At 57.3% G+C, this 21390-nt stretch overlaps 1 protein-coding gene across 2 annotated transcripts; it reads left to right on the forward strand.

Annotated features, from left to right (window-relative positions):
- The first annotated feature begins 5360 nt into the window (after positions 1-5360).
- On the forward strand, positions 5361-21341 carry ARHGDIG (Rho GDP dissociation inhibitor gamma). 2 transcript variants are annotated; one of them, XM_038762919.1, is made up of 6 exons: positions 5361-5441; positions 16812-16994; positions 18161-18244; positions 19777-19853; positions 20145-20208; positions 20535-21341. In XM_038762919.1, the coding sequence occupies exons 2-6, from the start codon at positions 16817-16819 to the stop codon at positions 20732-20734; spliced, it is 603 nt and encodes a 200-aa protein (XP_038618847.1). In that variant the 5' UTR covers positions 5361-5441; positions 16812-16816; the 3' UTR covers positions 20735-21341. The 2 variants fall into 2 exon arrangements, with proteins under 2 accessions (XP_038618847.1, XP_038618846.1); XM_038762918.1 differs by lacking the exon at positions 5361-5441 and adding an exon at positions 12109-12338.
- The last annotated feature ends 49 nt before the right edge of the window (positions 21342-21390 follow it).

Here is a 21390-nt window from a genome sequence, read left to right on the forward strand (position 1 = left end):
ATGGGCACCACCCCCACAACCGTGTTGGCCCAGCCCCCAGGCCAGGGTAGCCCCAAGCCTCAGCAGCTGGCCGGCCCCTCCAAGCCGGCAGGGCCGAGTCCGCAGGAGGCCGGCTACCAGGTCGGGGGTGAGGGGGCTTCTACGCTGGCGTGGTGGGGATGGAGGAGAGGAGAAGTCAGGGAGGGGGCTTCTGTGGGCAGGGCTTCTCTCACCCTCGCCCCACTCACGGTCTTCGAGGGCCATTTTCCCCATTTCGTCCACGGCCTTCCTGCCGGGGTTCTGCGCCTGGTGGGCGGAAGGTCAGCGGGCATGGCTGCCCGTCGGTGGACAGCCCACAGGTCCTCCCCGGGGTAGTCCAGCCATGACCGAATTGTCAGTCCTGGCCAGGGAACTGCTAGAGGGGAGGGGCAGGGGCAGGGGACCCGCCGGAAGGGTTGGGGAGGGGTGTCCGAGATGGGGGACCCCCCGGGGAAGGGGGGAGAAGTCCCAGGCCTGGGACCAGCTGGAGGGGCGGGGGGAGGAGGACAGAGGGTCCAGGGCAGCCAAGTGGGTGGGCCGGGAACTGTGATGAGCGTGAAACTTGGGCAAAGTCTGGGCTGGCACCCTCTATCCAGGATAAACCCAGACCTGAGACCCCCTATAGGGCCCAGGCCTGCGTATCTTGCCCAATCCCACCCAGAGACCGTTCTGTGGCGGGACTCGGGTGAGGGCTAACCCCAGTCATGGATTGTCGCACACAAACACACACACAACAGCCCTCATTCACAAGCATTCCCCTTACCCGCCCCCCCCCACAGGAGATATGTACATGAACCCCCCCACCCCGCAATGAGCACACAAACACTCATTTGTGAGGAAGCAGCAAAGCACACTGAATAGAAACCGGGCCTGGGAGTCAGAAGGTCATGGGTTCTAATCCCGATCTGCCACTTGTCTGCTGTGTGACCTTGGACAAGTCACTTTACTTCTCTGTGCCTCAGCGGCCTCATCTCTAAAATGAGGATTGAGACCGTAAGCCCCACGTGGGGTGGGGACCATGTCCAACCCAACTTGCTTGTATCCACCCCAGCACTTACTACAGTGTCTGGCACATAGTAAGCTCTTAACAAGTACCGGAATTATTATTATTCTTATTCCATGAGCACACACAAAAACTTGCAAGATGTGCTGTGATTTTGTGAATACTCTCTCTCTCTCTCTCTCACACACACACACACACACCGCCACCATCACCTGAGGGGCCCTTTCTCCCCAAGCTCCCCAAATACCAAGTGCAAATGTGCCCGCTCACCCCCCGGGACCCTCAGCCATCCCCGCCCGCCTGCCTGCTGCTGCCCACCCTCTTTCAAGAGGTGGGTAGACATACTGGCAGACAGGGAGCGGGTGGACAGCGGATGAGGACAAGGCAGGGCCTCCTTCCGGCCTCCGCTCCCCCAAACACCCCATCACTGCAGACGGATCCGGGGCAGAGGGTCAGGGTGGCACCCCCCTTGCCCCAAACTGATTACGTGGGTGAAGAAGGGGCACCTCCCTCCCTCCCAGCCCCCTGGGGAGCCCCTCCAGGATCAGCCTGGTGACCTGCTGAGTCCCACGGGTGCTGAATGGGATGAAACTGGGGTGGTGGGATGGGGCACCAAGGGAGACAGGCAAAAAATGCAAATAACATGCAAAGGAACCTCTTTTCCCAGAGATATGAAGGGGGGGCACCCCAGTAAGCTGCCAAGGAAGGGCCCACCCCGCCCAGCCAACGTCCAGCACAGAGTTGTCAATTTGGCTGGCCCCCACTCAGGGCAGCAGGACACGCTGGCCCTGAGCTCAGCCCAGCCACGATCCCAGCCCAGCCCCAGCCTCCCTTCTCTAGCCCAGGCCCTGCGGGCAGAGGCTGGTCACACAGCAGATATGTGGGGATTCGAACCCATGACCTCTGACTCCCAAGCCCGGGCTCTTTCCACTGAGCCACGCTGCTTGCAGCATGGCTTAGTGGAGAGAGGATGAGCCTGGGAGTTAGAAGGTCATGGGTTTTAATTCCAACCCCGCCACTTGTCTGCTGTGTGACCTTGGGCAAGTCGCTTCTTAACTTCTCTGGGCCTCAGTTACCTCATCTGTGAAAGGGAGGTGGAGACTGTGAGCCCCACTTGGGACAGGGGATGTGACTGTTATTGTTGTACTTTTCCAAGCGCTTAGTACAGTGCTCTGCGCACAGTAAGCGCACAATAAATATGATTGAATGAATGAATGAAAGAGTGCAGGACTGGAAACCAGGAGACCACAGTGTGGCTTAGTGGCAAGAGCCCGGGCTTGGGAGTCTGAGGTTGTGGGTTCTAATCCCACCTCCACCACTTGTCTGCTGTGTGACCTTGGGCAAGTCACTTAACTTCTCTAGGCCTCAGTTACCTCATCTGTATAATGGGGATTGGGGATTGTGAGCCCCGCGTGGTACAGGGACTATGTCCAACCCGATTTGCTTGTATCCACCCCAGCGCTTAGTACAGTGCCTGACGCAGTAAATTCTTAACAAATACCACCACTTCTGTTGAAGTCTCCTACCCTGTCACGGAGCCTCTCTGACTGACTCGACTTGAAGCGCTATCGCTCATCTAGAATTGATCGAGACCCCAATTCCGGATCATTTTGATAAAAAGAGAATATCTGACCGATGCGAAATGGATTCCCATTTAGAATATTTCCACTTTGGATGGAGTTTTCAGAAACCCATTGTGTCTTAAAGTGGAGGCTGCCTGTACATGCTATTGATTGATTTATGGATTGATTGATTCTGGGAAGAGCAGTGCTGAGGACCCTGTTGGGGGAGGGGAGTGGGTGGGGGTGGGAGGGACTGGACACAGGGGCCCTGTGACCTCAGGCGGTCAGGTTTTAGTAGCCTCTCACCCTCAAAGCTCTCCATCCCCTCGCCCCCTCCTACCTCACCTCCCTTCTCTCCTTCTCCAGCCCAGCCCGCACCCTCAGCTCTTCTGCCACCGCTAACCTCCTCACTGGGCCTTGTTCTCGCCTGTCCCGCCGTCGACCCCTTGCCCACGTCCTCCCTCTGACCTGGAATGCCCTCCCTCCGCCAAACTAGCTCTCTTCCTCCCTTCAAAACCCTACTGAGAGCTCACCTCCTCCAGGAGGCCTTCCCAGACTAAACCCTCCCCTTTTCCTCTGCTCCTCCTCCCCTCCCCATCGCCCCCACTCCCTCCCTCTGCCCTACCCTCTGCCCTACCCCCATCCCCTCCCCACAGCACTTGTATCTATTTGTACCTGTTTATTACACTATTTATTTTATTAATGATATGTATATAGCCACAATTCTATTTATTTTGATGGTATTGACACCTGTCTATACCTGTTTTGTTTTGTTTTCCGTCTCCCCCTTCTAGACCGTGAGCCCGTTGCTGGGTAGGGACCGTCTCCATCTGTTGCCAAATTGTACTTTCCAAGCGCTTAGTACAGTGCTCCCAGTAAGCGCTCAATAAATACGATTGAATGAATGAATGAATGAATACCGGCCCTGGCCGGGCTGAAGGAGGCCAACGAGCGGGCCAGTAGCGCCCCCTGGTGGCATCCATGGAAGCAGCACGGCCTAGTCAGCAGGTCGTGGGTTCTAATCCTCACTCTGCCACTCGTCGGCTGTGTGACCTTGGGCAAGTCACTTCACTTCCCTGGGCCTCAGTGACCTCATATGCAGAATGGGGATGGAGGCTGCGAGCCCCATGTGGGACAGGGACTCTGTCCAACCCGACTTGCTTGTATCCACCCCAGCGCTTAGTTCAGTACAAAAACCATAATTATTACTAATTGTTATTATTTATTCTCTTCCCAGCCCATTCCAGAACCGCAAGCCGGAGCCACAAGAAGGGAGGAGGGTGGGGGCAAAAGGGATGACCCACCGTTCCCTCCCCAACCCCTTGGCCTTTCCCCCCACGAAGGAAGAGGGGGTGCAAGCTCCGGTTCCTCTTTGGTCTGCCCTCTTTGCACTCTCTCTGGCTGCTCCCCTGCCTGTTGGGTAGGGACTGTCTCTATGTGTTGCCAACTTGTACTTCCCAAGCGCTTAGTACAGTGCTCTGCACACAGTAAGCGCTCAATAAATACGATTGATGATGATGATGATGGAGGCTCGTCCTTCCAGGCCCTGCCTGGTTCCCGGGGTCTCTGAGGTCACGGGTTCTAATCCAGGCTCCGCCACTTGTCCACTGTGTGACCGAGGTCATGGGTTCCACTTGTCCATTGTGTGACCTTGAGCAAGTCATTTGTTAAGCGGTTACTACGTACCAAGTACTGTACTAAGCTCTGAGGTGGATACAGGCAAATCAGGTTGGACGTAGTCTCCATCGCCCGTGGGGCTCACAGTTTCAATCCCCATTTTACAGATGAGGCAACTGAGACACAGAGAAATGAAGCGGCTTGCCCAAGGTCACCCAGCAGGTATGTGGCAGAGCCAGGATTAGAACCCATAACCTTCTGACTCCCAGGCTCGTGCTCTATCCACAACACCATGCTGTACTAAGCACTGGGACAGATACAAGCTAATCAGGTTGCTCCGTCTATGTCCCACGTGGAGTTCACAGTCTTAATCCCCATTTTACAGGTGAGATAACTGAGGGCCAGAGAATTTAAGTGACTTGCCTAAAGTCACACAGCAGACAACGTTACGGGCAGCGAACATATCTGCTAATTTTGTTGCATTGTAATAATGATAGCATTTATTAAGCGCTTACTATGTGCAAAGCACTGTTCTAAGCGCTGGAGAGGTTACAAGGTGATCAGGTTGTCCCACGGGGACCTTGGGCAAGTCACTTAATTTCTCTGTGCCTCAGTCCCCTCACTTATAAAATGGGGATGAAGACTGTGAGCCCCACGTGGGACAGGGACTGTGTCCAATCTATTAGCTTGTCTCTACCCCAGCGCTTAGAACAGTGCTTGGCACATAGTAAACGCTTAACAAATACCATCATCATCATCATCACGAGAAGCAGCGTGGCTCAGTGGAAAGAGCCCGGGCTTGGGAGTCAGAAGTTGTGGGTTCTAATCCCGGCTCCGCCACTTGTCAGCCCTGGGCAAGTCACTTCTCTGGGCCTCAGTTCCCTCGTCTGTAAAATGGGGGTGAAGAATGTGAGCCCCATGTGGGACAACCTGCTTACCTTGTATCTCCCCCAGTGCTTAGGACAGTGCTTGGCACATAGGAAGAGCTTAAATACCATTATTGTTATCATTATTATTACCATCATCATCATCATCATCCCTGGGAGGGCGGGGCCGGGTCGGTGGGACCTTCCCGACAGCTCGGGGTGGGCGGGACGCCCGCTGATTGGCTGGAAGTTAGCAACTTTTTTCCCCGGCCCCGCCCCCCGCCCCACCCAGGGAGTAGAGAAGACGCTTCTGTCCGAGTCGACGGCCCGGCCGCTCCTTGTCCGCTCCTTGTCCGGCCCTCCGCAGAACCGCAGGTCAGTGGGATGGAGGGAGAGAGGGGGCGTGGGATGGACACAGTGGATGCCTGGGTTGGAGACAGAGGGAGAGTGTCCGTGGGAGGGAGAGGGAGAGTGTCTGTGGGATGGAGGGAGTGTCCGTGGGATGGAGAGAGTAGCCGTTGTTCTCTGTCTCCCCCTTTTAGGCTGTGAGCCCACTGTTGGGTAGGGACTGTCTCTATATGTTGCCAACTTGGACTTCCCAAGAGCTTAGTACAGTGCTCTGCACACAGTAAGCGCTCAATAAATACGATTGATTGATTGATTGATCCGTGGGATGGAGGGGGACAGTGCCCGTGGGTTGGGGGGAGAAAGTGTCCGTGTTAAATCAGTGACTGTGTGCGTGCGCGCCGCTTGACACCGAGGGTGGGATATTAAGCGCTTACTAAATGCCATCATCATCATTATTATTATTATTACACACACACACACACACACACACACACACACACACACACACACACATCCCACCCTCGGTGTCAAGCGGCGCGCACGCACACAGTCGCTGATTTAACTGTGTGTGTGACTTTCCGAAGCCCAGGGCTCTCCATCCTCCTCCCTCCTGGCCGCCCTCCCCAGCCCCCCTTCCTCCCCACCAGGTCCAGGGCCCCTATCTACCACCACCTCCCCTTCACCCAAACCCCCAAATCAAACTTCGAGTCCTTTTCTTTCTGCTTGATTTACTACTCCCCGCCGCCTGCTTTCACCCCCTCACTGCCTGATTTCCTATCCCTCTTTGCCAGAGGGAGCACCCTGGCCTCCAATCCCCACCCCACCCCACTCCTATGTGCCCCTCACCCCTTGTTTTTTCGCTCGTGACATTAGCTGGCCTTGGTCCTCCCTCCTCCCCTCGCCCAATTCTGTTTCCACGCAAATCATCACAGAGAAATTAAGTGACTTGCCCAAGGTCACACAGCTGACAAGAAGTGGAGCCGGGATTCAAACCCATGACCTCTGACTCCCAAGCCTGAGCCCTTTCCACTGAGCCATATGTATTATTCTATTTATTTTACTTGTACATATTTACTATTCTATTTTGTTAATGATGTGCATCTAACTTTATTTCTATTTATTCTGATGACTGAGAGTTCTAATCCTAACTCTTCCACTTGTCTGCTTCACTTCTCTGTGCCTCAGTGACCTCATCTATAAAATGGGGATTAAGACTGCGAGCCCCCCGTGGGACAACCTGATCACCTTGTAACCTCCCCAGCACTTAGAACATAGTAAGCGCTTAATAAATGCCATCATTATTATTATTATTATTATTACTCAGCCGATCCTGGTGATGCGTGTGGTGGTGATGGACACGGCTATGCACACTCAGAGCCATGTGCACTAGTGACAGAGTTGTGCCAGGGGACCCAGGCACGCCCCAATGGGTGCACACGGGTTTACCAGCCCGATCAGGTGTGGCTCCCCACACACGCACCCTTGTCCAACCCACAGAGGGGAGCAGGGGTGTTCTGTGGGTGTTTGCGTGTGCTCGCGGGTATACACGTGTGTGCCCACCGACGTGCTGGGGGATCCGCCGAGGCCTGAGCTGTGGAAGCCATTTGTATTTGTGATGGGTGAGAGGCGGAGATGGGGACCGCTGCCCGCCGGGCACTGTGGCCATCACGTCTCGGGTTGCCCACGGCCACGGACTCTACTTCGTGGGGCCCTCTCCAGTCGGTATAATTAGCTGTGACCAAGCGGCCCTGATGGGGCTGAGGCTAGATGTCTTCAGCTGCAATTCTGGGCTGACTATAAGTCACTGGGGGTCAATGGGCTGGGGGACAATGGGTCAGGGGGCAGTGGGCTGGGCATGGCAACTACCTCAACCACTCAGAGCCAAGCTAGTGTTCCAACCTAGTAATAGTAATAATATTTGTTAAGCACTTACTCTCTGCCAAGCACTGTTCTGAACCCTTGGGGTAGATAATAATAATAATTGTGGCATTTGTTAAGCGCTTACCGAGTGCCAGGCACTGTACTAAGCGCTGGGATGGATACGAGCAAATCGGTTGGACGCATACAAGGCAATCAGGTTGGACACAGTCCTCGTCCCACATGAGGTTCACAGACTTCATCCCCATTTTCCAAATGAGACCCAGAGAAGTGACTTAGGGCACCCAGTAGATAAGTGGTGGAACAGGGATTAGAACCCACATCCTCTGACTCCCAAGCTGGACCCTTCCCTCGCCTCCTTTCCCTCCAGGTCACCGGGGCCGGGTATTTGGGTGGAGTGTTTTCTATGGAGAGGCAGGAGAGGGTCGGGGGGAGATGAAGTTTGAGCAATGCTGATGTAGCCACCTTGGGACCCTCCCCCCGACCCGGTCTTGTGCCCCACTCCTCTTCTCGGGCTTGGGGTCAGAAACCCCCACCCAATTGCTGTGTACCACAGGGAAAGTCTGTGTCCCTCTCTGGGCCCTGGGGGTGGGAGACACTGACCTCTTTCCTGCTCCCAGTTGAGAGGCTTTGCCTTAGACCCTGCTTTCTTTTCACACTTCCCCCACCACCCTGGAAAAAATCAGGTGAGTCCAAAAGAAAATCAGGGGGCAGACCCAGAAAATATAGAGTAAGAGCTGAGTTCCACCCAGGCTTCAGGCCACTTCTCCCCGGCTTTGGGGGCGGTCTCTGGGTGGGAGGAGGGAAGGAATAATCAGGGGCACGGTGAGGACAACCAGCTGGCAGTGCCAGCACCTTCTCCCGTTTCCTCCTCGGGTTCATGGGTCGTGGGTGGGTAAGGGGGGAGGATGGGGGGGCTCTGGGTTCGGATTTGTCCGGGCTCCGGCCCCGTCGCCCCACGCACACATTCCTCCTCCTCTGACTCAGCGGGCGCGGCCCAGGGCCTCGCGCCAGGCAGGAAACCCAGGTCTCCTGGGCACGTCTGGTACTGTCCCTGGCCTTGGGCTTGGTTTCCTGGCACCCGCCAGGGACCGAGCTCTTTAGCACTTTAGCATTCCCTCTCTCTCCCTCTCTGGCTCTCTGCCCCCCACACCCCCATCTCTTCCTCTCTCTTTCTGTCTCTCTGCACTCTCTGACTCCGTCTCTCCCCCCACCCACTGCGGGCAGGCAGATGTGTGTGTCCCAACGGTGCTCTCAATCAATCAATCAATCAGTCAATCGTATTTATTGAGCGCTTACTTGGCCTGGCACCTGAGCTAGGAGGAGGAGGGGGCGACGGGCTCCATGCACCACAGCCTTCCCGCCCCACTGAGGGCCGTGATATTGCAACTGCCAGCCTGTGCCATCCCTCCAGATGCCCTGGCATCGTGGGACAGGCAAAGGCGGGCATGTCGGGCTGGGGTAAGGCACAGCCAGGGGCCAAGCGGAGGGGGCTCCCCAAGACACATCTCTGCCACGGCCCAGCGAGCTGCCTGAATCGGGCCAGGAGCAGCCTAGGGGTGCCAACGGTTGTGGGTAGGGGATGGCGGGGGGGTGGGTGCCCACCTCCCCGGTTAATTCCGGCTATGGATGGGACGGGTCCTGGGAGTTCTTCTCCCTGATGGTGGACTGAGTCGAGCTGGCATATTGGTCCGTGCCCTGGGGATTCGGAGGACTCAAACGGCCGGCCCCGGCTGGACACGGAAATGGGCCGTGCCTAGCGTGGACCGCAGAGGTGGGGCCCAGAGGCCAGGGTCAGACTCCCGCTGCCCACGAGGCTGGGCAGGACTTGTGGCCCAGAGCCCGAGGATTGGTGATAGGTGATAATAACAATGATGGTATTTGTTAAGCGCTTACTATGGTTCCAGCACTGTTCTAAGCACTGGAGTACCTACAAGGTTATCAGGTTGGACCCAATCCCTGGCCCCCACGGGGCTCACAATCTTAATCCCCATTTTACAGATGGGGGAACTGAGGTACAGAGAAGGAAAGTGACTTGCCCAAGGTCACGCAGCAGACAGGTGGCAGAGCTGGGATTAGAACCCTGGTCCTTCTGATTTTTAGGCCTGTGCTGTGCATGGGGCTACTGGAGAGCTTTTAGACTGTGAGCCCACTGTTGGGTAGGGGCTGTCGCTATATGTTGCCAACTTGTACTTCCCAAGCGCTTAGTACAGTGCTCTGCACACAGTAAGCGCTCTATAAATACGATTGATGATAATGATGGTGATGGAGAGGGTAAGGTGACAACCCAACCTCTCTGGAAGGACCCATTCACCTGCCACCCCCACCCCTGTGGAGGGTCTAGGTCGTGCTGAGGTGGAATGGGGAGCCCAGGGGAGGCGTGGGAGGGGGCAGAGGAAGGGGCCGGAGTGTGTGTGTGAGACACCTCTGCCTCTGTTGGAGACGTCCCTCTGGGGTCTGCTCATCACCTCCTGCAGCCTGGGAGAGATGCAGTTTGGAGAGGCGCAGTTTCACGAGACCTAGTGGAAAGAGTCCAGGCGTGGGAGCCAGAGAAACTGGGTTCTAATTTGGGCTCTGTTACTTGCCTGCTGTGTGACCTTGGACAAGTCACTCACTTCCCTGGGCCTCACTGTCCTCCTCTGTAAAATGGGGATTAAATATCCGTTCTCCCCCCTACTTAGACTTTGAGTCCCATGTGGGACAAGGGACTATGTCCCACCTGATAATCTTGTATCTACCCCAGCACTTACTACGGTGTTTGGCACAGAGTAAGCACTTAACAAATATCAGAATTATTACTAATATTATAGTAATAATTCATAGAGCAAGCTCCCACCCTATCTCAGTCTTCACATCACCCCAGGAAAGGATGGGGGAGAGGCGGAGATTGAGGAGACGGAGGTCCAGAGAGGGTGACTGACCTGTGCAGGGTTGCACAGCAGGGAGCCCCGATTCCTCGGCCCGACGCTGCTCGGGATTGTGGGGGTAGGGGGTATGGGGCCCTACCAGACAGAATCCCCCCGCTCCCCTGGTCTGATGTCTCTCCATTCATTCATTCAATCATATTTATTGCTGTCCACATCTCTGGTGCGGCAGGTGGGGAGAAAGGCCCGGAAATATTCTCTGCCTGCTCATTCATTCATTCAGTCGTATTTATTGAGCATTTACTCTGTGCAGAGCACTGTACTGAGCGCTTGGGAGAGGACAATACAACAAGAAACAGGTGCATTCCCGGCCCACAATGAGCTCACAGTCTAGAGCCTGCAAGAGCCGATTCCCTGCCGCCTGGGCTCCAGGTTCTGGTCCCAGGTTGCCAGCCCTCTGGGGCAGGAGACCCCCGTTGCCCGCACTCCGTGCCAAGGCTGCTGAGAAGGAGCGTGGCCTAGTGACTGGAGCCCGGGCCTTGGAGTCAGTAGGTCATGGGTTCTAGTCCCGGGTCCGCCACTTGTCCGCTGTGTGACCTCAGGCAAGGCACTTCACTTCTCTGGGCCTCAGTTCCCTCACCTGGAAAATGGGGATGGAGGCTGTGTATATATGTTTGTATATATTCACTACTCTATTTTATTTGTACATATTTATTCTATTGATTTTATTTTGTTAATATGTTTTGTTTTGTTGTCTGTCTCCCCCTTCTAGACTGTGAGCCCGCTGTTGGGTAGGGACCGTCTCTATATGTTGCCAACTTGTAGTACAGTGCTGTGCACACAGTAAGTGCTCGATAAATATGATTGAATGAATGAATGAATGACAGGGATTGCTTGTATCCACCCCAGCGCTCAGTACAGTGCCTGGCACACAGTAAGAACTTAAGGGAAGCAGCGTGACTCAGTGGAACGAGCATGGGCTTGGGAGTCAGAGGTCCGGGATTCTTATCCCGGCTTCGCCACTTGTCAGCTGTGTGACTTGGGGCAAGTCACTAAACTTCTTTGTGCGTGGGGTGGGAAGGGGCCCGGTACTGCCCAGTGGTGCCTGGTGCTGCCTGTTGCTTCCCGTTGCTGCCCAGTGCTGCCCATTGCTGCCCATTAGTGGCTGGTGCTGCCCAGTGGTGCCCAGTGCTGCTCAATGGTGCCCGGTGCTGCCCGTTACTGGCAGGTGCTGGCCAGTGGTGCCCGGTGCTGCCCAGTGGTGCCCACTACTGCCCATCAATGCCCGTTACTGGCCAGTGCTGCCCAGTGCTGCCCGTTACTGGCAGGTGCTGGCCAGTGGTGCACACTGCTGCCCATTGCTACCCGTTACTGGCCGGTGCTGCCCAGTGCTGCCCGTTACTGGCAGGTGCTGGCCGGTGGTGCCCGGTGCTGCCCAGTGCTACCCGTTACTGGTAGGTGCTGGCCAGTGGTGCCCACTGCTGCCCAGTGCTAACCGATACTGGCCGGTGCTGTCCGTTACTGCCAGGTGCTGGCCAGTGGTGCCCAGTGCTGCCCGTTACTGGCCGGTGCTACCCAATGCTGCCTGTTACTGGGAGGTGCTGGCCAGTGGTGCCCGGTGCTGCCCAGTGCTACCCGGTGCTGCCCACTGCTACCCGTTACTGGCAGGTGCTGGCCAGTGGTGCCCATCGCTGCCCAGAGCTAACCGATACTGGCCGGTGCTGTCCGTTACTGGCAGGTGCTGGCCAGTGCTGCCCGTTACTGGCCGGTGCTGCCCAGCGGTGCCCAGTGATGCCCGTTGCTGTCCGGTGCCCGGTCCTTGGGCGGCCTGCAGGGTCGGCGCAGACATGAGCTCACTGCAGTCTGGCAGCGGCGGCCGATGGGGCGGGGGGCGGCGGGAGGAGCCGGCAAATGGGCCTCGGGCCCGGCAGGACCCCGCCCCCCGGATGCCAGGCGCGGGGGGCGCCGCCCTGCCCGTCCACGGGCCGCCCAGGAGGCCGGCGGCGGCGGCGACGGCGACGACGACGACGAGGAGGAGCAGGACGAGGACGACGACGACGACGAGGCCTGTCCGGGGACGGGGGCGGCGGCCGCCGGCCCAGGGGCGCCATGCTCGGCTCGGACGTCTGCGAACTGGGCGGCCAGCTGCTGGACTTGGTGCGGCTCACACTCTGCGCCAGAGGTCAGCCGGGCCCGGGGGGGGGACCCCCACCCCACCCCACCGCACCCCACCCCGGACCTGCCATTCAGTCAGTCCTATTTACTGAGCGCCGACCGTGTGCACAGCGCCGGGCCAAGCGCTGTCGGAGCCCCGGCCGCGACCCCCGAGCCGGGCCGTTGTGCCAACCCGGCTTCCCTCCGGGGGAAGGGTCTGGGCATCCCCGGCCGCCGCCCCGGGGGGCGGTGGGGGGCGGGGGACCCTCCTGGCTGCGCCCCGAAACGAGAAGGGGGGCGGTCCGGCCTCGCCGCTGCCCTGGCACTACCCTGGCAGCGCCTTCTGGGCTCTTTGTCTGTGGGTGGGGAGCCCGCCGGGCCTCCCCGTGGGCATTGATGCCCTCCCCTAGGGCGGGCCGGCTCGGCGCGGGGGCGGGGGGCGCCGCTCGGGAGGGGCGAAAGCCCCCCACCCCGAGATCTGGGGCTGCCCCCGTGTCGGTCCCTGCTATTCACCGCCCACCCTCCTCCGCCCGGCCCGGAGAATAAGAAGAATGATGATGGTGTTTGTTAGGCGCTTACTATGTGCCAAGCACTGTTCGGAGCCCGATGGAAGGAGTGGGAACGACGGAGAGGGAGAGAGGATCCCGAGGACCCCACCCCCTGCCCGACTCAGATGTGTGAGGCTCGGGCTGGGGGCTCCCCCATATGCCCCTCGGTGGCAGACAGCGCCCTTCCAACCCCAGCAATGTTTGGGGGGATTTGGGGGGGATCAAGACACGACTTCCCGGGTGCTGGGCGAGACCCCCGGCCCAAGAAGGGTTCCCCCGCCTCCCGCACGGCTGGCCCCCGGGTGGGCCTGGGGGATCGAGGGGGGCTTTGATGGTCAGCCCCCCGGGATTTAGAGGACCAGCACTAATGTTTGGGGGATCTAGAGGGGCTCCCTGCTAGGAGGGAGGCTCAGGCGGGCCGAGGCGTCTCCCCTCATTCTGAGCCTCTCCCCCAACCCGGGGGAGCCTGCGGGGAGACGGATGGGGGGCGTCGAGGGGTGGGGGGTGATGGGGGGGCGCCTAAGGAGAGGGGGAAGATGGGGAGTCATCTCTCCGCCCGGCCCCAGGCCCGCCCAAGCTGGGGGGCCGGGGGTGGTACCCTGATCCCAGACTGGGCGCCTCTGCCCAGTGGGGAGGGTCCTGGGGGATCCGAAGGTTCCTCACCCCCCACTATTGTCTGCCCTGGGGTCCCTGGGGCTTCCTCCGCCTGTGTCCCCCCCACGCCGACCGCTTCATTAGTTGGTGAGACTTCCTGTTCCCAAAAGGGGATAGGGGCTACCGGGGGTAGGGGGGAGGTCCAGGCCCCCTGACCTTCCCCCCCTCGGGGCCGGAGCTGGGGTCAACGGGGCCGGGAGGCTGCTGGGAAGGGGGCACCCCCTCTCCGAACCCCGAAAATGCATCCGTGTTCTTGGGGAATTTCATTCATTCAATCGTATTTATTGAGCGTGTGCAGAGCACTGGACTAAGCGCTTGGAAAGTACAATTCGGGGGGGGGGGGGCGGGGGAGCGAGAAATGAGTGCCCAGTTGTGCCACCCTCCAGGTCGGGGCGCCGGGTACCCCTTGGGCTGGAGTTGGGGGGATACCCCCCTGGGCCCCATCATCCTGTAGGTGTCCGCAGGGAGTCTGTTGGGACCCCCCGGCAAGTCTTAGCTCACCCTGTTGCATCAGCCACCCACCTGTCCCCTCATTAGCAAGGCCAGGTGCTGTTATCAAGCAACCGAGGCACCGCCCCTTCAGCCAGGCAGGTGCTCCTTGATTAACCCTTAAGGTATTGGCACTAGCTCCCCTCCCTCCCCCAGGGGGTCTTCCCCCCGTGCCAGGCAAGGGTTGGAGGCCCCAGCTGGAAGCCAGGGCACGTGGGGGGGAGCTGGGCCCCAGGAATGCAGCGGAAATTGTCATCTTGGCTGCCATTCATTCGGTCGTATTTATTGAGCGCTTACTGTGTGCAGAGCACTGGACTAAGCGCTTGGGAAGTACAAGTCGGCAACATATAGCGCCGCACTAAGCGTTGGGGGAGATAAAAGGTAACAGAGTCCAACACAGACCGGCACCGAGCTCCCGCGTGAGGAAGGTAAGGCCCAGAGAAGTGAAGTGACTTGCCCGTGGTCACAGGGCAGGCAAGAGGATTAGAACCCAGGCCTGGGCTCGGCCATGCTGCTCCTCGGTGGCTTTGGCCCCGCATCTGGGGGTCTGGGGGGGCACCAGCTGGAGGCCTATAAGGGGGAGGGTCTTCTGAGGGAGACATCATTCATTCATTTAATCGTATTTATTGAGCGCTTACTCTGTGCAGAGCACCGTACTAAGCACTTGGAAAGGACAGTATGGCAACAAATAGAGACAATCCCTACTCAACAACAAGGGCACAGTCTCCCTACACATCAGGCTGTGACTGCTGCTTCTCCTGCTCCCCCTCCCCCCGCTCACTGAGCTCAGGTGGTAGAGGAGAGGTTGAACTCCTGGCTCACTTCAACCCCTTAGGGCCTAGTGGAAAGAGACTGGCTGGGACTCAGGGGACCTGGGTTCTAATCCCGACGCCATCACTTGCCTGCTTTGTGCCTGTGGATGTCACTTCCTGAGGCCTCGGTGTCCTCCCCTGTAAAAGGGTGAGAATCGCATTCCTGTTCTCCGTCCCCCTTAGATTGTGAGCCCCACGTGGGTCAGGGACTGTGTCCGACTTCATTAATTTTTTTTTTTTAAATCCATCCCGGGGCTTGGTAGAGTGCTTGGCGCGTGGTTAGCACCTAACAAATGCCCCCCCCACCCCCAAAAAAAGGTGTGGAGAGAAAGGAAGAGTGCCTTGGAGTGTAAGTAGCAGGCGAGAGGGGCAGTCCACTGCCATTTCGGGTGAGGGAGTGGCATAGGTGCCAATTTCCCCAGCTGCTTGGACTGAACCCCCAGGCTTGCTTCCCTCAGGTCCCCGACCTGACCGGACAACTTCCACCCAGAAGCAGAAGCCCCTTGGATCGGCTGCTTCCCACCCTCCGTGACCCTCTCCCTGCTCCGGGTTCCACCCCTCCCCTGCAATGGAAATCGTCCTCTCGGTTGCCAAGCACTGCACTAAGCGCTGGGGTAGATAACCTCAGATAACCTGACCCGCACAGGGCTCCCCCGTGAGGAAACTGAGGCCCAGAGAAGTGAAGTGACTTGCCACGGTCGCACGGCGGGAAAGAGGCAAGCCGGGATTAGAATCCAGGCCAGGGCTCTTTCTGCTATGTCACGCTGTTTCTTAGTGGCTTTGGCCCAGCATCTGGGGACTTGGGGGTCCCCAGCCCCTTTGCCCCCAGGGAACTGGTGCCCTAAGGGAGCTAGCCACCTGGTGTGGGGGAGGAAAAGTGTGTGTGTGTGAAAGGGTGGCGGAGGTGGTACACCCCCCTTGGCCTCCCCCCAACCCTCTTTCTGCCAGTCAACCGGGGAATGGGGCAGGAGTCTCCACTGGACGGTTTTTTGGTTTGATTGTTTTTGGTTAAGCTCTTAAATGCCGGGCACGGCAATAATAATAGTAATAATGGTGGTAGTTGTTAAATGCCAGGCTCTGTACTAAGTGCTCGGTGAGTATAGACTGATCCCCCTCTTCCTCAGCTCCCCTTCCCTTCTGCATCACCTCAACTGTCTCCCCTTGCTCTTCCCTCCCCTCTCCCTGCCCCACAGCACTTATGTATATATTTATAATTCTTTGTTTTTATACTAATGCCTGTTTACGTGTTTTGATGTCCGCCTCCCCCCCTCTAGACTGTGGGCAGGGATTGTCTTTCTTTATTGCTGTATTGTGCTTTCCAAGGGTTCTGCCCAAGTGCTCAATGAGTATGCTTGAATGAATGAATATAGGCAAATTGAGTTGGACACAGTCCCCGTCCCACATGGAGCTCACAGTTTCCATCCCCATTTTCCAGATATGGTAACTGAGGCCCAGAGAAGTGAAGTGACTTACCCAAGGTCCCCCAGCAGACGAGGGGTGGAGCCGGGATTAGAACCCATGACTTTCTGATGCCCAGGCTCTATCCACCAAACCATGCTGCTTCTCTACTTTTGTACTCAGTACTGGAGTGGGTATAAGCTTTGACGCAGCCCATGTCCTGCGTGAGGCTCACGGTCTCCAACCCCATTTTACGGAGGAGGTAAACGGAGGCCCAGTGAAGTGACTCATCCAAGGTCACATAGACAAGTGTCGGGGCCCTGATGAGAACCCGCGTCCTCTTACTCCCAGGCCCGGGCTCCTTCCACTAGGCCATGCTGGTTCTCTACTGGGTTAGACTCAGCCCCCCAACCTTCCCGCCCTTATTCATTCATTCATTCGGTTGTATTTATTGAGCGCTTCCTGTGCGCAGAGCACTGTACTGAGTGCTGGGAAAGCCCAATTCGGCAACAGATAGAGACAATCCCTACCCAACAACAGGCTCATGGTCTCCCTTACCCCCCCACCCCCTTACCCCTCTTGTCCCCTCCCTCCGGGCAGGCTTCATGGCCGGCAAGGAGGGGGTGCGAGCGGCCCTGGAGGAGGAGGAGGGGGACGAGGTGGAGCTGGGCTACCAGGCCCCCGAGAAGAAGAGCCTTCAGGAGATTCAGCAGCTAGACAAGGACGATGAGAGCCTCGCCAAGTATAAGCAAGCGCTGCTGGGACCCGTGCCCGAGGTCATCGGTAGGATCCCGGGACCCCGTGGCGGGGCGGCGGCAAAGAGGGGCTGCAGGCCACCACTCGGTGGGATCTGTTGAACGCTTACCGTGTGCCGAGCACTGCACTGAATGCTCGGGAAAGCACAATACAACCGAGTTGGTAGGTGTGATCCTGGCCTGCAAGGAGCTTACAGTCTAGAGGGGGAGACAGGCATAAAATAACAATAACTGTGGTATTTGTTAAGCACTTTCTGTGTGCCAAGGCACTGTGCTAAGTGCTGGGCTGGGTACGAGGCGAACACGGCCCCTGTGCCACGCGGGGCTCACGGTCTCAATCCCCATTTTACAGGTGAGGGAATTGAGACCCAGAGAAGTGAAGCAACTTGCCCAAGGTCACACAGCAGATAATAATGAAAATAATGATGGCATTTGTTAAGCGCTTACTATGTGCAAAGCACTGTTCTAAGCGCCGGGGAGGTTACAAGGTGATCAGGTTGTCCCACGGGGGGCTCACGGTCTTAATCCCCATTTTACAGACGAGGTAACTGAGGCACAGATAAGTGAAGTGACTTGCCCAAAGTCACACAGCCTGACAATTGGCGGAGTCGGGATTTGAGCCCATGACCTCTGACTCCAAAGCCTGGGCTTTTTCCACTGAGCCAGGCCGGGATTAGAACACTAGGGTGACTATCGGAGCGTTTAAGTCAAGTGCGTAGAGGACAGGGCGGACAGGACCAAGCACACAACCGAGCGATCTAACTTCCTGAGTGCCTGCTGTGTGCAGAGCACTGTACTGAGCGTTCGGGAGAGTCCAGCAAAGTTAGGAGAGACGATCCCTGCCCTCGAAGAGCTGACTCCCCTAAGGGGGTCCTGGGATGCTCCCAGCTCTCTCCCCATCTGTCTGGGGGACTGGGGTCTTCCCCCAGAGCTGCAAATTAGGGTGGCCTCCACCCCCACCTCTTGGGACTCTCTGTTTCTCCCCAGCTGGCTGGGTGAGTCCTTTGGCCAACTGGCCCACCTTCCAACCCCTTCTCCCCGGAAAGCGTGGCAGCTCGGGAGCCTGGCATCGGGTCAGGAGGGCCGGGAGAGTGGCTATAAGGCAGGGCCGGACGGAGGCAGGGCCGGAGGGAGGGAAGGAAGGAGACCACCAGGGCCAGGGTTGGTCACACCGCTCCCTGCCTCTGTCCCCAGACCCCAGCCTGCCCGGTGTGCAGGTGATCCGTCTGACCCTGGTGTGCGAAGAGGCCCCTGGCCCCATCACCATGGACCTGGCAGGTAACCCCGACCACCCCAGAGACCCCCAGGACCCTCATCCTCATGAGCCCACCCTACCTCCTCCTTTTTTATGGTGTTTGTTAAGCTCTTCATCATGGTATTTAAGTGCTTACTATCTTCCAGGCACTGGAGTAGATAACGCTAATGATAATAATAATAATCATGGTATTTGTTATGTGTTTACTATCTGCCAGGCACTGTACTAAACACTGGAGTAGATAATGATAATATTAATAATAATTATTATGGTGTTAAGCGCTTACTATCTGCCAGGCACTGTACTAAGTGCCGGAATAGATAATAATAATAATCGTGGTATTTGTTAAGCCATGACCGTGGACCTGGCAGGTAACCCCGACCACCCCAGAGACCCCCAGGACCCTCTCCTTGGGATCCCATCCTCATGAGCCCACCCTACCTCCTCCTTTTTTATGGTGTTTAAGCGCTTATTATCTGCCAGGCACTGTACTAAGCACCAGAGTAGATAATAATCATCATGGTATTTAAGTGCTTACTATCTTCCAGGCACTGTACTAAGCACTGGAGTAGATAATTATAATGATGATGATGATAATAATAGTAATCATGGTATTTATGTGCTAACTATCTGCCAGGCACTGTACTAAACACTGGAGTAGATAATAATAATATTAATAATAATTATTATGGTGATAAGTGCTTACTATCTGCCAGACACTGTACTAAGTGCTGGAATAGATAATAATAATAATCGTGGTATTTGTTATGCGCTTACTATCTGCCACCACTGTATGAAGTGCTGGAATAGATAATAATAATAATAATAATGGTATTTTTAAGCGCTTACTATTTGCCAGGCACTGTACTAAGCACTGGAATAGTAATAATAATAATAATAATAATTATGGTGTTTAAGTGCTTACTATCTGCCAGGCACTGTACTAAGCACTGGGATAGTTAGTAGTAATAATAATAATTATGGTGTTTAAGCACTTACTATCTGCCAGGCACTATACTAAGCACTGGAATAGTTAGTAGTAATAATAATAATTATGGTGTTTCAGCACTTACTATCTGCCAGGCACGGTACTAAGCACTGAAATAGAAAATATTAATAATAATCATGGTATTTGTTAAGCGCTTACTCTCTGCCAGGCATTGTACTAAACGCTTAGGTAGTTACAAGCTAATCAGGTCGGACCCAATCCATGTCCCACTTGGGGATCGCACTGTTAATCCCCATTTTACAGATGAAGGGACTGGGGCCCGGAAAAGTGAAGTGGTTCACCTAAGGTCACACAGCAGACCAGTGGCGGAGCATTGGTCATTTTGACTTGCTCTATCCATTAGGCCACGTTGCTTCTCCTCCCTTCCTCTCCCTACTCCCCCCGGGCTGGGCTCCTTCCCTAAACCAAGACTGTAGGCCCGGATGGTGCCCTTCCCTGCTCTCTGTCTTGGGAAGTGGACGGTCCAGACCGGTGGCGGGGCCGGGTGGAGGCAGTGCCTCTTCCCTCCTCCCCCCATCCCATTCCCGGTGTTCCCTGTGGTGGCAGGCGACCTGGAGGCTCTGAAGAACCAGGCTTTTGTGCTGAAGGAGGGGGTGGATTACAGAGTGAAGATTTCCTTCAAGGTGGGTGCCTCTTCTGCCCTTTCCCTCCGCCATAAAAGCTGAAATTGGCATATCATGGAAAGCTTAAATCTGCATAGGATTGGCAGCCCCCAAATGCAGTCTCTCTCCCCAGAGTCTCAGTCCCCGCCGGGCCGGATTAGGGGGCCCAGTTGGGATCGTCAGTGGTGACAACGGCGGCGGTCCATACTGACTAGGCAGAATCCATCGTGGCTCCCCCTGGGCTGGCAGGCGAATGACTGTTTCCAGGGCCCTGTTAATCCCCCTGTCCCCGTTGCCACGTTCCACCCCCAGGTGAACAAAGAGATCGTCTGCGGCCTGAAATATCTGCACCACACGTACCGCAAGGGACTGCGTGGTGAGTTAGCTGGCGCCAGGACGGGGGACAGACGGGGAAGAAAAGAGGAAGGGGCGAGGGGGTGCGGAGGGACCCCCGGGGTAGCCACCCTCACGTCCGGGGCTCCAGGGTTCTAGACCCCCGTCCTCAGCGGAGCAATCTGCCTGCTGTGGGGAGCGCTAGGGGAGGGGCAGAGGGTGTCCCAGAGAGGCTGCCAGGCAGGTGGGGAGCACACATGCATGCCCGCCTACACACACACACGCAAAAAACCCACTCATGCACACCACTGTCCTCTCCACCTCTCCCTCTCCCCCCACCCGCTGTCTCTCCCGGGTGGGCACCTGCAGTGGACAAGGCGGTGTACATGGTGGGCAGCTATGGGCCGCGGGCGGAGGAGTACGAGTACCAGACCCCGCTGGAGGAGGCGCCCAGGGGGGTGTTGGTCCGGGGCCACTATCGCATCAAATCCTTCTTCACCGACGACGACAAGACGGACCACCTCTCCTGGGAGTGGCTCCTCCACATAAAGAAGGACTGGAAAGACTAACCCCGTCCCCTCCCACCCCCCTCGCCCACCCCCGTGCCCCGGAGCGGGAGGGGTCCTGCTGGGGGCGGGGGCGCCCACTCCGCTGGCCTGTGCTCGGGCAGGGAGTGAGGTGGCGTGAGGGAGCTCCCCCCCCGCCGCCCACCCCGCTCTCTGCCCAGACCCCGCGGGGGCCAATGTGGAGAGGGGGCCCTCACGCCCCTTGTGCTGCCCAGTTATGCAAACCCTGTCTTCTGTGTCCCGGCCAGAGCCGGCCCGAGGGACCGGCCGGTGCCCCCGCCCACTCCCTCCTGCTGCCCGGTGCCCAACGGCCCGTGGCACCCGGTGTGGCGCGGTTGGGGGGAAGGCCCTCCCCCGCTCCCACAGCCCATTTCCTCTGTACCAAAGTTCCTTTGAGTTGCCTTGTGTGGTTTCTGTCAGGCCCCAGTCCCTTCTCGTCCGCTGTTGCCCAGCTGGCAGGCCGGGGGGTGGGGACCGGACCCGGCGGTGCTGTGTGCGAATGCCATGGGGGTGTGGGTTGTCGGGGCCCAGCTTCGGGGCACCGCGTTTCTCCCCCCACCTCCCTCCCCTCACCCACCCGCTGCCCCCCACCCACCCCATCACCGCGCCTGTCTGTGTTCACGTCCACCCCATTAAACTCGATCGGGTTCTGTCTCGTG

This window comes from Tachyglossus aculeatus, chromosome 21 (assembly GCF_015852505.1).
Source record: "Tachyglossus aculeatus isolate mTacAcu1 chromosome 21, mTacAcu1.pri, whole genome shotgun sequence".
Lineage (NCBI taxonomy): Eukaryota > Metazoa > Chordata > Mammalia > Monotremata > Tachyglossidae > Tachyglossus > Tachyglossus aculeatus.

Coding starts and splice junctions, on each gene's coding strand:
- ARHGDIG (XM_038762918.1), top strand. CDS start 12,266: ATGCTCGGCTCGGACGTCTGCGAACTGGGCGGCCAGCTGCTGGACTTG. Junction 16,995..18,160: donor ACCCGTGCCCGAGGTCATCG/GTAGGATCCCGG, acceptor CTCTGTCCCCAG/ACCCCAGCCTGCCCGGTGTG. Junction 20,209..20,534: donor GTACCGCAAGGGACTGCGTG/GTGAGTTAGCTG, acceptor GGGCACCTGCAG/TGGACAAGGCGGTGTACATG.